This window comes from Lissotriton helveticus, chromosome 10 (assembly GCF_964261635.1).
Source record: "Lissotriton helveticus chromosome 10, aLisHel1.1, whole genome shotgun sequence".
NCBI lineage: Eukaryota > Metazoa > Chordata > Amphibia > Caudata > Salamandridae > Lissotriton > Lissotriton helveticus.
The window spans coordinates 1,091,843,137-1,091,857,730 of record NC_136071.1 but is presented as its reverse complement, the minus strand read 5'-3'; the positions used below and the strand labels follow the sequence as shown (position 1 = coordinate 1,091,857,730).

General features: G+C 49.4%; 1 protein-coding gene across 3 annotated transcripts in view; it reads left to right on the top strand.

Moving 5' to 3' along the window:
• Positions 1 to 14,594, top strand: part of NHSL2 (NHS like 2) — a 1,069,731-nt gene that overhangs the window by 536,481 nt on the left and 518,656 nt on the right. The window contains exon 1 of one of the 3 annotated variants that reach the window (XM_078663801.1): positions 3,603 to 3,948. The exons of 1 other annotated variant lie outside the window; for it this stretch is intronic. In XM_078663801.1, the coding sequence (XP_078519927.1) occupies positions 3,885 to 3,948 (64 nt within the window). In that variant the 5' untranslated portion in view covers positions 3,603 to 3,884. Of the gene's footprint in view, positions 1 to 3,602; positions 3,949 to 14,594 lie in introns of those variants that run through there. One more of the 3 variants, XM_078663804.1, reaches the window with a different exon arrangement.

Here is a 14,594-nt window from a genome sequence, read left to right as displayed (position 1 = left end):
AAAGTTTTTTTATTCGCCCACCTGCGGTGGTGGCGGTCTTTGGCAACCTGCCCTCATCCTCAGATATTTCATGCAATGCCATTAGTAAATTTTGTAAATGTGTTCTCAATAAATGTTAGGAAGGTGCAAATATGATGTGCTTGAGAGGGCTTAGTAAGTGCATTTCTGGGTGTATACACACACATATTAAAATCGGATCTTGAGTGTCCGGTTTGGTATTGGTCTGCATGATCTGCGACTCACCAAATACCTCTGCTAGTCCAGAAACTATTTAGCTTCAAGTTCTCTTATACATTCCGCTAATCTCGCCTATCCTCTTATTTAAATAAAAACATGCTTCTAAAAGTAAATTTCCAGTCCTATGAACTTACAATATGAATACTGAATGCGCTTCAAATCTTCAGCTCTTTAAGTAGTCTGTGATGCCAGAGGACACGCCCTCTCTCTCCTGTAGCCAATTGTGAGCCATACATTATGACACTATCATACACTATACAGATGTCTGCAACAAGCCCCACCTCTTTCCTTTTTGCTTTTAAAAGGGTGTTTAGAGGACAAATGAGAACTACACCCCAACTTCACCTTTTATTACATGTACATTGTAATCGACAACCTCTCCGTATGTGAGTGAAAGGGTCATGTGAGACACAAGTTAAGCAGAATAAGCCAACATAAAGGTTTCGAGGAGCCCACACCCTCATGTTTATAACCATATTTTCTGCAAGTCGTCACTCATACAAGTGCTTTATTGAACAGTGTATTATTGGACAGTGTATTATAGGACAGTGTATTATTGGACAGTCTACCTAATGTACTTTCCAAGAAAGTGAGGCTGTGCATCCTGTGTGTGTGAATGGATGTATTCCAACTGCCGTGGTGTTATGATGCTTTATGACACTTGGGGCCAGATGTAGGTAAATAGTATTTACCGATTCTAAAATACCGAATTTTACCGATTCGGTATTTTAGAATCGTAAATGCTATGTAGCAAATAAATTCGGTAAAAATTACTGAATCGTTAAGATTTGGTATTTACCGAATCGTATTTATTGATTCGGTAATTGCCATTCATTCCTATGGGCCTGGAGGCCCATTGGAATGAATGTCAATTACCGAATCGGTAAATACCGATTCTGTAAAATAGGGAAAGAGACAAGGGTGGCAGGGTGTCACATTGACACCCTGTTGCACCCCTGAATAGTGCTTGTGTGCACATGTGGCACACATACAGGGCATGTATGTCTGCCACATGGCACTGGTGTAAATGCACAGATTTGCATTTACAGAGGTATTCGTTATTTACCACCAACTAATAGTTGGTGGTAAATAACGAATTCTTAAAGCACAGAAGCACTCTTTAAAGTGCTTCCTACATGTCATTTACTGATTCGGTAAATACCGAATCGGTAAATGATGATTCGGTGAATACAGAATCGGTAAATACCGATTCAGTATTTACCGAATCTCCCCTACATAGCAAAAGGCTCAATATTGGTCGGTAAACCTGAAATTTACCGAATTTCGGTTTTACCGACCGGTAATGGGCCACCTACATCTGGCCCTTTGTGTTGCGTTATGTAGCTGTGCGTCTGTATCTACTTTGTGCTATCCTTCATTATGTTACCCTGTCTGTTAGTGTTTTATGTAATGCTATGTTTTTTATGTTATTTTATGGTATCCTTTGCTAGATAGTCGTATTCTAGTTGTTACATTGGGTGTACAAAAACTTGTTGATCCTTCTATCGTTATGCTGGGTTACCATCGTTTATGTTGAGTTATTGTATCTTATTGTTTTAGTGTTTTGTGCTGCCCTTAGCCAAGTTTATGCAATCTGACTTGTTATGCTTTGTTATGCTGTTTTCGCACCTTATTTGCCCTATTTTATGTTATGCGGTAGTATGCTATGCTGGGCCATGCAGTGTTATTTTGGTTTGCCCGATTCTACCATGCGTTGTGTTGATGTTGAAGGTGTTAGGTATGGTCCATACCGCCCCAGCATTGTATTTAGGTCACTGTAAAGACCCGGACACATTTTATGTATGTTGTGCCAAGGGGAGGAGCTATATGACAGACTGACAGCTTCTTAAGTGTTTTGGTGAAGAGAGAAGGGTTGTAGTGGCAATGGCTGGGACAGCAGCCCTTGGGAGAAAATTCTCTCCCCTTTCAGAATATTTTTTAAATCTCCGCCCGGGAAGCACTTTGAATCCTTGGAAGGCCACTGTGCACGAGGGCGAGGCATGGCTGAAACTCGTATGTCTGATGCTGTTTCCATTTGTGGCGTCCGCACACCCCCTTGCATACCATGCACAGTACCTGGCGGCTGTGTTCCAGCACAGCAAGTACAGTAAACGTGTGAAGAAATCCACTCGCTCAGCCAAGGCGGCCCCGAGAAAGCCACCGCTGGCAGGTACCAGGGATGTAAACACGCGCAGCATCCTCCGGCGCGCGGCAGAAGAGGTGCTGCGTCAGTGCCTGCTGTGATTGGCTGCCGGCTGCTGTCCCCGCCAGCCCCCTCAGTGTAGATGAGTGACAGGAGAGCAGGGCGCCGGGGCAAGGAGGTGCGGGGGAAGATCTGTCCACGTGCTGCTGCTGGCGGGGGCAGATCTGTGCGGCCGGGGGCAGGGGCACAACCTGCTGCCAGGCGGACCATTCAGAGACCATCACCGCTGGACAGACAGCGAGAAAGAGGGGTGGACATTGAAAGAGGGGGAGGATGGGGGAGCGAGAAAGAGGGGGCAGCGGCGCCTCAGATGTAAAGCAGGGCTGCCAGAGAGGGACTGGGGGGAATGAACAGGAGAGACACGCTGCAGAGCGCGGGAACAGGGCGACCGACACCTCACAGCAGTAACCTTGTGGTGACAGGGCAGGGGGAGAGGGGCCGGGGGTAAACGGGCACGGAGGGTGCAGACTGAGGTGTGATAACCTCATGAGGGAAAGGGGACGTCAGGTGAGAGGAGCAATAGGATGTAGCTATAGAAAAATGGAAAGGGAACCAGGAGGGGTCAAAATGAGATAAATGGAAAGGGAAGGGAAGGGAAACAGGAGGCAATAAATGGGTGTGTGGAAACGCTACTGAAAAAACACAGAGCCAGGCACAGCAGGAAGAGTGAATCAGGCAAAGAGAAAGGGAAGGGATTGGGGGAAGATTTACAGGGAATATAAAGAGGAAAATAAAATAACAATACAACTGAAAGGCAGACGTGAATGCGCAGCAAAGGGGGAGAGGTGAGGAGAGAACTGTAAAGAGAGCAGGAAGAAAATGGGGTAGAGGGCTGAGTAGAGGGAAGAAATAGAGAGAATAGAGTCAACGAGCAGCTATTGAAAGAGAGTAGGAAGGGGCAACAGGGGGAGAAAAGAAGAGGGGGAGAGACAGGTAAGGAGGGGAAACGCAGAGTGGGAGAGAGAGTAGGGGTACAAAAAATGAATGCCCTCAGAATTTAAGTGGAACAGAGGGGAATAGAAGAAAGGAGGTAAGGAGAGAGAGGAAAGGGTAAGGAGAAAGGGGTACTGGGAGTGAGGGGGTACAGAGAAAGGGAGGGAGTCATAATGGGTCGGCAAGTGGAGAGGTACCGAGAGTAGGAGGAGCAAGAAGGGGGAGCAAAGGGGAGATCCATGCCGGAGAGCTGCGCATAGAAGCAGCGGGAGGCACATGCGAGGATGGAAGAGAGAGCCGCGAGGACGTGAAGAAGGAAGGCGCGAGGAGGCAGGCGGCCGGGGCCGAGAGAGCACGGGAGCCGAGTGCTGACAGGCATCCCGGGCGCGCAGGCCAGCCCCCGGCCGGGAGCCAGCAACCAGGAGCGGCCGAGCGCTGGAGGGGGCGATGTGACGCCAGCCCCGGGGCCGAGGCGATGTAAACAGCACCTGAGGGGGCACCTGTGCACAGGATGGGGAACTCTCCACACAAGCAGAGGAGGAAGAGGCTGCCGGAGAAGATGGTACCAGCAACAGGTACGACTGCTCACCCTTTGACTGCTCAGGGCTCCCCGCTTGTGACTGGGCCCCAGCAGCACCCTGCACGCAACGGCTGCTTCTCTTTTGATTGCTGAGGGCTCTCCTCTTGGGACAGACCCCAGCAGCACCGTGTACCCATCGGCTGCTTCCCCTGTGACTGCTGAGGGCTCTCCTCTTGGGACAGCCACTAGCAGCACCCTGTACCCATCGCCTGCTTCTCTTTTGACTGCTGAGGGTTCTCCTCTTGGGACAGCCCCCAGCAGCACATTGGAACAGTCCCTAGCAGCACACTGTACCCATCGCCTGCTTCTCTTTTGACTGCTGAGGTTTCTCCTCTTGGGACAGCCCCCAGCAGTACCTTGGGACAGCCCCCATAAGCACCTTGTATCCATCGGCTGCTTCCCCTTTGAATGCTGAGGGCTCTCCTCTTGGGACAGCCCCCAGCAGCACCTTGGGACAGCCCCCAGCAGCTCCTTGTATCCATCGGCTGCTTCCCATTTGAATGCTGAGGGCTCTCCTCTTGGGGCAGCCCCCAGCAGCACATTGTACCCAACAGCTGCTTCCCCTTTCGACTGCTGAGGGCTATCCTCTTGGAAGTGCCCTTAACATCACCCTGCACTCATTGGTTGCTTTGCATTGACTGCTGAGGAGCTCAGCTTGGGGCTGCTCCTAGCAGCATCCTGCTCCCATCGGCTCCTTTGACTGCTGAGGGTTCTCTTTTGGGGTTGCCCTCAGCAGCATCCTGTACGCATCATCTACTTTCCTTTGACTGCTGAGGGCACTCCGTTTGTGGTTGTCCCCAGCAGCATCTTCCATTGGACTGCTGAAGGTGCGCAGTTTGGAAATGCCCTCAGCAGCATTCTGTATCTACCAGCTGTTCGTTGTGATTGCATTGGTGAAATAGGTTTATTTAACCTGTAGACCTTCAACAGGCATTATACTGAGGCTGCAAGATGCATCTATGGCAGAGGGGATGCAGATTATGGAAATAAATGCAAGATTGGAAACACGTGGGTGGGATGTGCCCGGTGCCATTCTGGATGGTGCCTGTGATGTAATGTAAACAGAGTGGTTGCTGGCTGCTTCTGGCTGCAGGCATGCACGTTGCTTTTTTATCTGCCTCATGGCAGCTCAGCTCTGCAGTCTTTCTTCTGTGGCTGGATTTCACAGCGGTGTCTGCGTTGCTGCTCACAGGGTGTACAGCCTTTGTATGCACAAACACTGAAACGCCTAAAGGCTGTAAACAACGCAAACACATGCACAGCATGCACCAAAGCATGTAGCGTGTATGCAAACAGTGGTTGGAAACTCTTACCGTGTGCTAACCCGTCCACACTGCATGCATCAAAACATGCTATTTGCAGGCCCCACGATACAACAAAATGCACATGCATATCGTATACAAAGACAGGCTGCACATATTTGCACATAGTGCAGACGTTCTGTAGCACTGTACTCCATGTATGGCCTGCGTCCTGCTTTACCCAGGCCCATGCTGTAGAGACCCCCCCCCCCATGCAGCTTTTCTTCAAACAGCGTGCGCACGTGAAGGCTGCGCAGGACCAGCTGCGCTGTACTGCACTGAAACACACTCCTTGCGCATGGCAAATGCCACACACGGGGAGATTTACGAAAAAGTCTTGCAACGCAGTGCAGCGCCCCGCGAGGTTGCGCAGCATTGCATGTAGGGTGACCAGAATTTTAAAGCAAAAAAACGGGACATTTCACAAAAATAGAAGAAGGACAATACATTTACATCAAGCGAGCACACAGAATGACAGCGCTCCTCAGCAGAGAATTACAAAACAGGCAGCAAGAACATACATAGGTTGACATTTTTAAACCCAGTAGCTTGCCCGTGAATTGCATTGCTTTCTTGGAACAATTGCTAACTATCCCTGCTCTGTAAAACATAAAAAACACCTCCCTCCGTTTTTAGACGACCGTCTCCAAAAACTGGGACATCTGGCTGTAGTACTGTTAAAAAATGCCCATGGAAATTTAATGAGGAAATTGGGTTTAGGGACCCCCTTTTTCTAACCTTCCACTTGACAGATCAAAATGAAACTTTAAAGGAAGGAGCTGAGGTGGATGAACTTTCATTTTGAAAAGTTTCGTAAAGATTTATCAAACAGTGCCAAAGTTATTAGCAAACCAAAAAATCAGTGCTGGCCATTGTTGTGTGTGGTGAGTATCATGACTCACAAGATTCAAAGCCTTGGGTAGATGACGCTCCCCTTGGCCTAAAATAGTCATACATAGCATAATATACACTCTGCATATGTATATGGTTTACACTGTTGTGTAGTTCCCACTAATCCGTTGGACCTACGCATTTGTTTGGACAACATAAACTTTGGGCATGGTGCCTCAACTGATGCCGGGTATACTCCTGCAGGATATGTTGGCCTAGAGACCAGCTACCTCACAATGCCACCCAAAGACCCCTAACTTTACCAGGGAGCAAATGGTTTCTGGCAACCACTGAAAATGACAACCCTGACCCCTCAGGGATCATGGAAATAGATCAGAACCTTTCGCTCAGTCACTTGTGCTTACTTGTGCTCAGAGAAATATACAGAATGCATAGTGGGACTTCTTCAATATATTAATAGAACCAACGTTTTTCTGGTATAGAATACATGTGCTGCGATAGTCCGTAGACAGAAGCAGATGACAGTGATTACAAGCTCCAAAAGCGTAAATAGTAGATATAGTTCTACCATGGTGCTAAAACAGTGTATATATGCAGGCATATAAACAAGGCAGTAATCTGGCGTACTCCTACTATGCAAACCCTACTCTAAGTGTATCTAAAGTGTGTTGGTGTAGAGCCAAGAATCCCCCCAAGGGATGATCCAACCCCATTACCTGGCGGGAGAGAATGTAGGACCCCGTCTTGGTCACAAACTAGAAACCGCACACAAGATGTCAGACTGCTGCGTGGTGGTCTCAGCATGCAGGGACCATCTGTGTTAGCTGAAGTGCCTCCTCTGCTAATCTATCAGGATGCTCATTATCTATAATAGAAAGCAGCCTTGTGATGTATGTTGTAGATAAGCGATGTTATAAATATGTAGATAGCTCTGTCGCCCCGTGGATGAAGATAGAACGCCATTTGTACATAGTGCGTAAAAAGGCCTTGTAAATGATGTTAGAGGCATCGTGATAATGTTGTGCGAAGCTAGATGTGTAAACAAAGCCAAGAAACCGTACGGTGCACGCTGCGCTTTATAAAATGTTTTAAATTAGAGATTAGAAATTAGAAATTAGTTTCTGAGAAACTAATCCGACGTTGTCGGGTATGCAAATAGGTTTAAAAGTTCATGGCAGAAATGTCAAAGTGAAAAAGAAGACAATGTAAGAAATGAGCAGCTTCGCTACATGGGGCTAACCTGGGCACATAAAGAACTCTCAGATCCTCTGGCTCTCAGTTGTTGATCTGCCCTCGGTACAAATTGGTGACCAAGGGAGGGAGAGTTTTTCTGTGTTGGCCCCCAACTTGTGGAATAAGCTACCTGAGGGGCTACGCAGTGAGGTGAACCTCCTGCAATTCAGGAAATCTTTAAAAACATTGCTATTTGGAAGGGTGTGGGTATAGCTGGTTGGTGCATTATTTCTCCATGTTGTATGTAGTTATTGTAAAAACTCCACCGATTTCCACGCGCCTAGAGACCTGTAGGTGATTGGCGCGATACAAATCCAAAATAACAATAACAATAACAACAATACCATGGCATATTCATGAAAATCTGTTTTATAACAGGTATTTAAACCTAAATGCAAGGCTTCAAAAGGCTTCACAAATATCTGCTTCTTTAGGTTTTTGATAATGAGGCTAGTCACATTATTTAGCACAAATTGTTCATGTAGGTTTTTTTCATTTTAGATGTTAATTTTCCAGGACAGGTCTAATAAAAATTAACTGCACTCACAAGGAGACATGTTTTTTCTTTATTAGACAGTCTAATCTAAACCACACGAGGTGCTCTGGTCCATGTGCAATTGAGCGTATACTGGCCCATTACATCAATTGTGAAGCCACAAGTGATCAAGGTCCAAGTTAATGGGCCAGTGCAGCAAACACCACCTACGAGAAATAAAATTACATTGAATGGGACTTGAGCCTATTAGGAGAGTTGGGTCTCTGTGCAAAGGCATTGTTAACATTCAATTTGTGAGGAAAAAAACAGTGTTTTTCCTATGGCTTTTTCTCTCTATTGTTAAAATAATCTGGACGTTAACCTTTGCATTGTAGAATACATTTTCATTAATGTGTGTGTTGGGACGGAATTTCCCCTGCATGGTGTATGGTCGTGTTCTCCTGCCTTGGGTATTTCAATCAATCAATCAATCAGTCAATCAGGTGATTGTTAAAATGCGACTACTCACCGTAAGGGTCTCAAGGCGCTGGGGGTGGGAGGGGGTTAGCAGGTTCCAGTCCATCAAGGGGGGTGTCTGTCGAAGAGCCAGGTTATGAGGTTTCTTGCGTAGATGGGGAGCGATGTTGTCTGTCTGAGGTGGAGCGGAAGGGCGTTCCAGGCTCTGTCCGTGAGGAAGGAGAAGGAGCGGCCTCCCGGTCTAGTCTTTCTGGTGGGGGGGACCACAGCGTAGAAGAGCTGGGTTGATCGTAGGGTCCTCTGTGGTGCGTGGAATTAGAGTCGGCTGTTCAGGTATGCTTGTCCGGTGTCGTGGAGGGCATTGTGGGTGTGGGTGAGCATCTTGAACGTGACTCTAGCTTCGATGGGGAGCCGGTGAAGGGTGCGCAGGTGCTGAGAAATGTGGCAGAGTCTTGGCAGGTCGAGGACAAGTCTTGTGGTGGTGTTCTGGATGTTCTGTAGGTTGCAGGTGACGTTTTTGTTTATTCTGGCGTAGAGTGCGTTGCCGTAGTCGAGTCTGCTGGTGATCAGGGCGTGAGTGACTGTCTTTCTGTGTTCAAGGGGGATCTATTAGAAGGTCTTACGTAGGAGACGGAGGGTGTGGAAGTAGGAGGACGAGACGGAGTTGATCTGGCAGTCCATTGAGCTCGGAGTCCAGGATGATTCCCAGGTTGAGTGCGTGTTATGTGGGGGTGGGCGGGCTTCCCAGGGCGGGGGGCCACCAGGTGTCGTTCCAGGCATTGGGGTTTGGGCCCATGATGAGTACTTCTGTTTTGTTGGCGTTTAGTTGTAGGCAGCTGTTTTTCATCCATTTGGCGACGGCTTCCATGCCTTCTCGAAAGTTGTGTCTGGCGGAATTGGGTACATTGGATAGGGAGAGGATGAGTTGGGTGTCGTCTGCGTATGATACAATGTTGAGTCCTTAGGTTCTGACAATGGGGAGAGCAGAGCCATGTAGATGTTGAAGAGCATAGGGCTGAGGGAGGACCCCTGGGGGACTCTGCAAGTGGTTGGTATAGGGTCGGAGAGAAAAGGGGGGAGTCTGACCCGCTGCGTTCTGCCGTAGAAGAAGGAGCGGATCCAGTCGAGGTCCTTGTCTTGGATCCCTGCATCGTGGAGTCTGAGTATTAGGGTGCGGTGAGAGACTGTGTCAAAAGCTGCTGAGAGGATGAGGAGGATGAGGGCTGCTGTTTCTCCTTTGTCCAGTAGGGTGCGGATGCCGTCTGTGTGGCGAGGAGGGCAGTTTCTGTACTGTGTTTTTTTTCTGACGCCGGATTGGGAGGAGTCAAGGATGTTGTGCTCTTTGATGAATGTGGCGAATTGGCTGTTGATGGCTTTCTCTATGACTTTAGCTGGGAACTGGAGCAGGGAGATGGGTCTGTAGTTTTTGAGGTTGGTGGGGTCTGCCAAGGGTTTCTTCAGGAGGGGATTGACCTCAGCGTGTTTCCAGTCATCGGGGAACAAGGCGATTGCCAGGCACGGTTGATGGTGTAGCAGAGCATGGGTGCGATGGTGTCGGCGGGTCTGTTGAAAATGTGGAGGGGGCAGCGGTCCGTGGGGTACCCAGAGTGGATTCACTTCATCGTCTTCTGTGTCTCTTCGGTGGTGAGGGCTGTCCAGTTGTCGATCGCTGGCTTCAGGGTGTAAGGAGTGGTTGGTGAGGGTTCAGTATGTTGATTGTCTTCGTCAAAGTTGTCGTAGATGCTCTTGATTTTGTGGTGGAAAAAGATGGCGAGTTTGTTGCAGAGGTCTTGTGAGGGAAGGATGTCGGTGGACTCGCTGGTGGGTTGGGCGAACTCTTTCATGATGTTGAAGAGTTCTTGCTGTTGTGTGCGTGTGTGGAGATTCTGTCTTCAATCCCTTTTTTCCTTGTTTTTCTGATGAGTTGGTGGTGGGCGTTGGTAGCGGCTCTGAAGTTGTTGTGGGCTTCTGTGGATTTGGTGTTCCTCCAGGCTTTTTCGAGGCGGCGGCAAGTGTGTCGACTCTCGAAGTTCGGTGGTAAACCATCTGGCTTTTGTGGCGTGTGTGTTGTTGTTTTTCTTGAGAGGGGCTATGGTGTTGGTGCTGTGCAGGACTTGGGCTGCGGTGTTGGGGTCGTCGTTTTCCGCGATGGTTGGGGTGTAGTTGCTGAGTGATGACGTTAGCTGGTGGTTGGTGATTCAGGTCCAGTTTCTTTGTGGGAGCAGGTGCTGGTGTCTGTGGATGGTGGGTGTTCTGAAGGTGAAGTGGACACATTGATGGTCAGTCCATGGGAGTTCGGTGGTGTGGCTGAAGGTGATGGAGTTTCCTGGTGTGAAGAGGGGGTCGATGGTGTGTCCTGCTGAGTGCGTTGGTTTGGTCACTATCTGGCGGAGTCCAATGTTGTGGAGGTTGTCAAGGAGGGATGTGGTGCTCGGGTCCAGTTGGTTGTCGAGGTGGAAGTTGAGGTCTCCCAGTAGGGTGTAGTTGGTGAACGTGATGGCATGCAGGGAGATTATGTCCGTGATGGAGTTGGCGAAAAGTCTGTGGGTTCCAGGGGGTCGGTAAGTGAGGGTTCCTCAGAGGGTGGTGGTAGGGCTGGCAAGTATCTTGAAGTGAAGGTGTTCCATCAGGTCTGTGGGCTTGTTGAGGCAGAGGGTGGATTTGTGGATGATGGCGATTCCTCCTCCCGGGCGGGTGGGGCGGTCCTTCCTGGAGATCTTGTATCCTTGGGGAATGGCGATGGCGATGACCGATCCCGAGGTGGTGTAGGGCCATGTTTCGGTGAAGAACGCTACCTCCGAGGTGGTGCTGTTGAGGAGGTCCAAGATTTTGGTGGCATGTTTGTGGAGGGATCGGACTTTGAGGACTTTTTGCATCGCAAGGTCTTCGGTTCGGTTGTGGTGTTGTGGGCGGGTTGCGCCGGGTCCGTGGTCTTGGCGGTGCTGCAGGTGTGCCAGCTGAAGGGTCCGTGGGTGTAGGTTGGTGATGCTAGCTTGCAGTTGTTGTTGCATCCTGGGTTTAGAGCGTGGAGTGCCGCAGGGTCATAGCGTTGGCGTTGCGGAGGTCCAAGGTTCCTGGCGCTGGTCGTGGTCGGGTCGCGGTCGGACGCAGACGGGCTTGCCTTTGCCGGGCCAGTGGCTGCATTAAGTAGGGGTCGGAGAGGGTTGGACAGCTGGGAGGCGGGAGAGGGGAGGGGAGCTGGATTGGACTGGTCATGTTGGTCGTACTGGGGGGAGAGGCCATGGGGGCAGCAGTGGCAGGAGAAAACGGGCAGAAAAAGGCAAAAAGAGAGGAAAGAATGGAAATAAGGCAGTGAAAAGTGCAAGAAAACTGGAGGAAAGACACAGAAGGGGAATGAGAGGGGGGATTAAATCAGTGAAAAAACAAGTGAAAAAGGAGGAAAGACACAGAAGGAGAGTGAGAGGGGGAGATTAAATCATTGAAAGAACGAGTGAAAAATGGAGAGAAAGAGCGGAGCGGGAGAAAGGAGACAGAGGACCACGAGGGATGAGGCGCAGGTTAAACCTGTGGGTGGAGGAGGGCCTCGAACACCAACACTCGTGAGTGCAGGGGCTCGGGGAACGGCGTCACTTGATGGTGGAGCTGCGAGGGAGGGGGAGCAATTTCACTAACAATGAGTCAGTAAGTAAGTAAGTAAGTAAACTGAATTTCTAAAGCGCCTGGTTACACTAACAGTGTGTCCCCGCGCTAGTGTGTAGACTTGCATGCAGCCCTCAGCGGCACCGCACCATCAGCTTTGACTCTAGAGGCATTCTTTTGGGAAGAGGTAAGTTTTTAGCTCTTTGCGAAACACCGTTTCCGAGGTTTCCAGGCGCAGCTTACTGGGCAGTCCATTCCACAGTCGGGCGGCCAGAAACCTGAATGACCTGCCTCCCATTCTGGCTCTTTTGACCTTGGGTACCTGCACAAGACCCGCCCCACTTGATCTTAATTGCCGCGTCGGGTTGTGAGGCACTAGTAGATTTCGAAGAAAGTGAGGGCCTTTCCCCTGAATGATACGATGGCTAACACATAAGCTCCTGAACTCTACCCGTTTTGTGACAGGCAGCCAGTGTAGCGCATCTAAAGCCCTACGAGAAGATGCTCTCCTAGGTAGCCCCAGGACCAGCCGTGCCGCCGCATTTTGAATCCGCTGCAGCCTTTGCAAACATTTCACGTTCGCCCCCAGATAGAGGGCATTGCCATCATCTAATCTGGAGGTAACCAGAGCATGGACCAGTGACTTCCTAGCTGTTAAAGGGAGTAGGTCCAGAATCTTTCTTAGCCCCGCAGGATACCAAAACATGCGCCCGCCACATGGCTGGTATGGTAGTCAAACGAGATCTTGGAATCAATCCAGACCCCGAGATTCCTCACCTGATCACTGGGTACTGGGAGAGGCCCCAGAGTCTGAGGCCACCATGCCGACGTCCAGATAGAGGGGGTTTTCCCCACACTCAGTACTTCGGTTTTATCACCGTTAAGTCTGAGGCAGTTGTCAGTCATTCAGACTGCCAGTTCTTGAAGGCACAATGCGAAGTTGCTAGCGGCACTCTCAGCTGGCTGTGTCAAAGCCACAACCAGCTGAGTGTCATCAGCGTATGTGACCATCTCTGCACCATATTTTCCGGTGACCGTGGCCAACTGTGCCACGTACAGATTGAAAAGAGTAGGGCTGAGACTCGACCCCTGAGGGACCCCCTGCTTCAGGGCGATGGCATCTGAGCGAAAGGGCCCTTGAGCCACTTGGAAGCTGCGTTCTTGAAGAAAAGACTCTAACCATTTGCACGCCAAGCCTATCACTCCCCCTCTACTAAGACACTGCAGCAAGGTGTGATGTGCCGCAGTGTCAAAAGCAGCACTTAGATCCAGAAGAATAAGTGCCGCTGTCTGCCCTCCATCCACATGTCTCCGGAGACTCTCTGTGGAGAAAAGTAAGGCAGACTCCGTGGAGTAGCGAGCCCTAAAGCCCGATTGCGTGGGGTGGAACAGTTCATGCTTTTCAATGTGAGTAGTCAGCTGTACATTTACCGCCTTCTCAGCAATCTTAGAAAAGTAGGGTAAGAGGGAAATCGGTCTCCAATTATTAAGACATTCCATAGTAATATTTGGTTTTTCTTTAAGGGAAGCACCACAGCCTCCTACCAGGTTTTAGGAACCTTGCCTGAGCCGAATGAGAACATGGCTAATAAAGGGTACCAGAATCCCACTCCCCCACGCAGGATTCTAGCTGGTGCAGGGTCTGTGGGAGAACCTGATTTTATGCTGAGAGCAATTTTGTTCAGCATATCATCTGATGGCACCCCAAACCTGCTCAAAAGTTCAGTCTCTGCTAGATCACTGTTTACTGCCATGTCACAGATGGAAAGGTAGCGTAGATTTTCTCTACCTTATTGGCAAATAATTCGGCTATTTGATTACATGAAGCCACAGAGCCACCTGCAGGTGCTTCAATCGTGGACAGTGAGGATATCTCTTTATAGACAAGGAACATCTCTTTGACTGAGCTGTCCGCTGTCTCTATTCTCATTGTATAGTAAGAGGTACACGTTTTCCGAATCAGAGCATGGTACTCTGGATTTATATTCCATTCTTGAAGCCGTGGTCTTGCTCCTGTGGTATTTGATTTTGGCCCTGGCGTCACACTTATCCAAGCGTGTTCACAGAGAACTAGATCTGAGTAAGGCGCTAGACCTGTCTTGTGACCTCAATGGGTGCACCAAGCTTACGCAGTGGACTAGTGTTCCTGTCTTGGATATAGCACAAATACCTGTGGTGGCAGCGTACCGTGTTTTGTGATTACCTAATTGTGGCCAGAACTTTTTTATCTGTGTGACTGGAGTGAAGACCCACTGGCCCATCATGTAAAGTTCTTCTGTGTGCTTACACACCTCTTTGCGCTAATATCCCAAGTATATTTTGTACGTGTTTGTGTGTGTAGCCTGTGTGGTAAAGGTTTGGTGTGTGTGAGTAAACCAAAGTAATGAAGGCCCATCGGGTTCTTTTTAGATACCGCTGGCCTTGCCTTTTCTGTAAGGTGAGGTGAGGTTGTTTTCCCAGACAATTCTGAGCTTGAGTGCCCCCACACTACCTCCCTGAGAATCCTCGGACTGCTCACTATTGCTACCACTGAGAGTCAACCACTTGAGGGGTTTTGTTTTGCCAATTTACAGACCCATAGTAGAAAGGACCCTGAGACATCATGGTGGAGGCCCAGTAGCCTCTGCTTGCCTTGTGGCCTCCAAAAGCTGATGCTGACAGCTCTTCCTTCCACACCTTCCCCTGGGTCTGAGAGTGTGATTA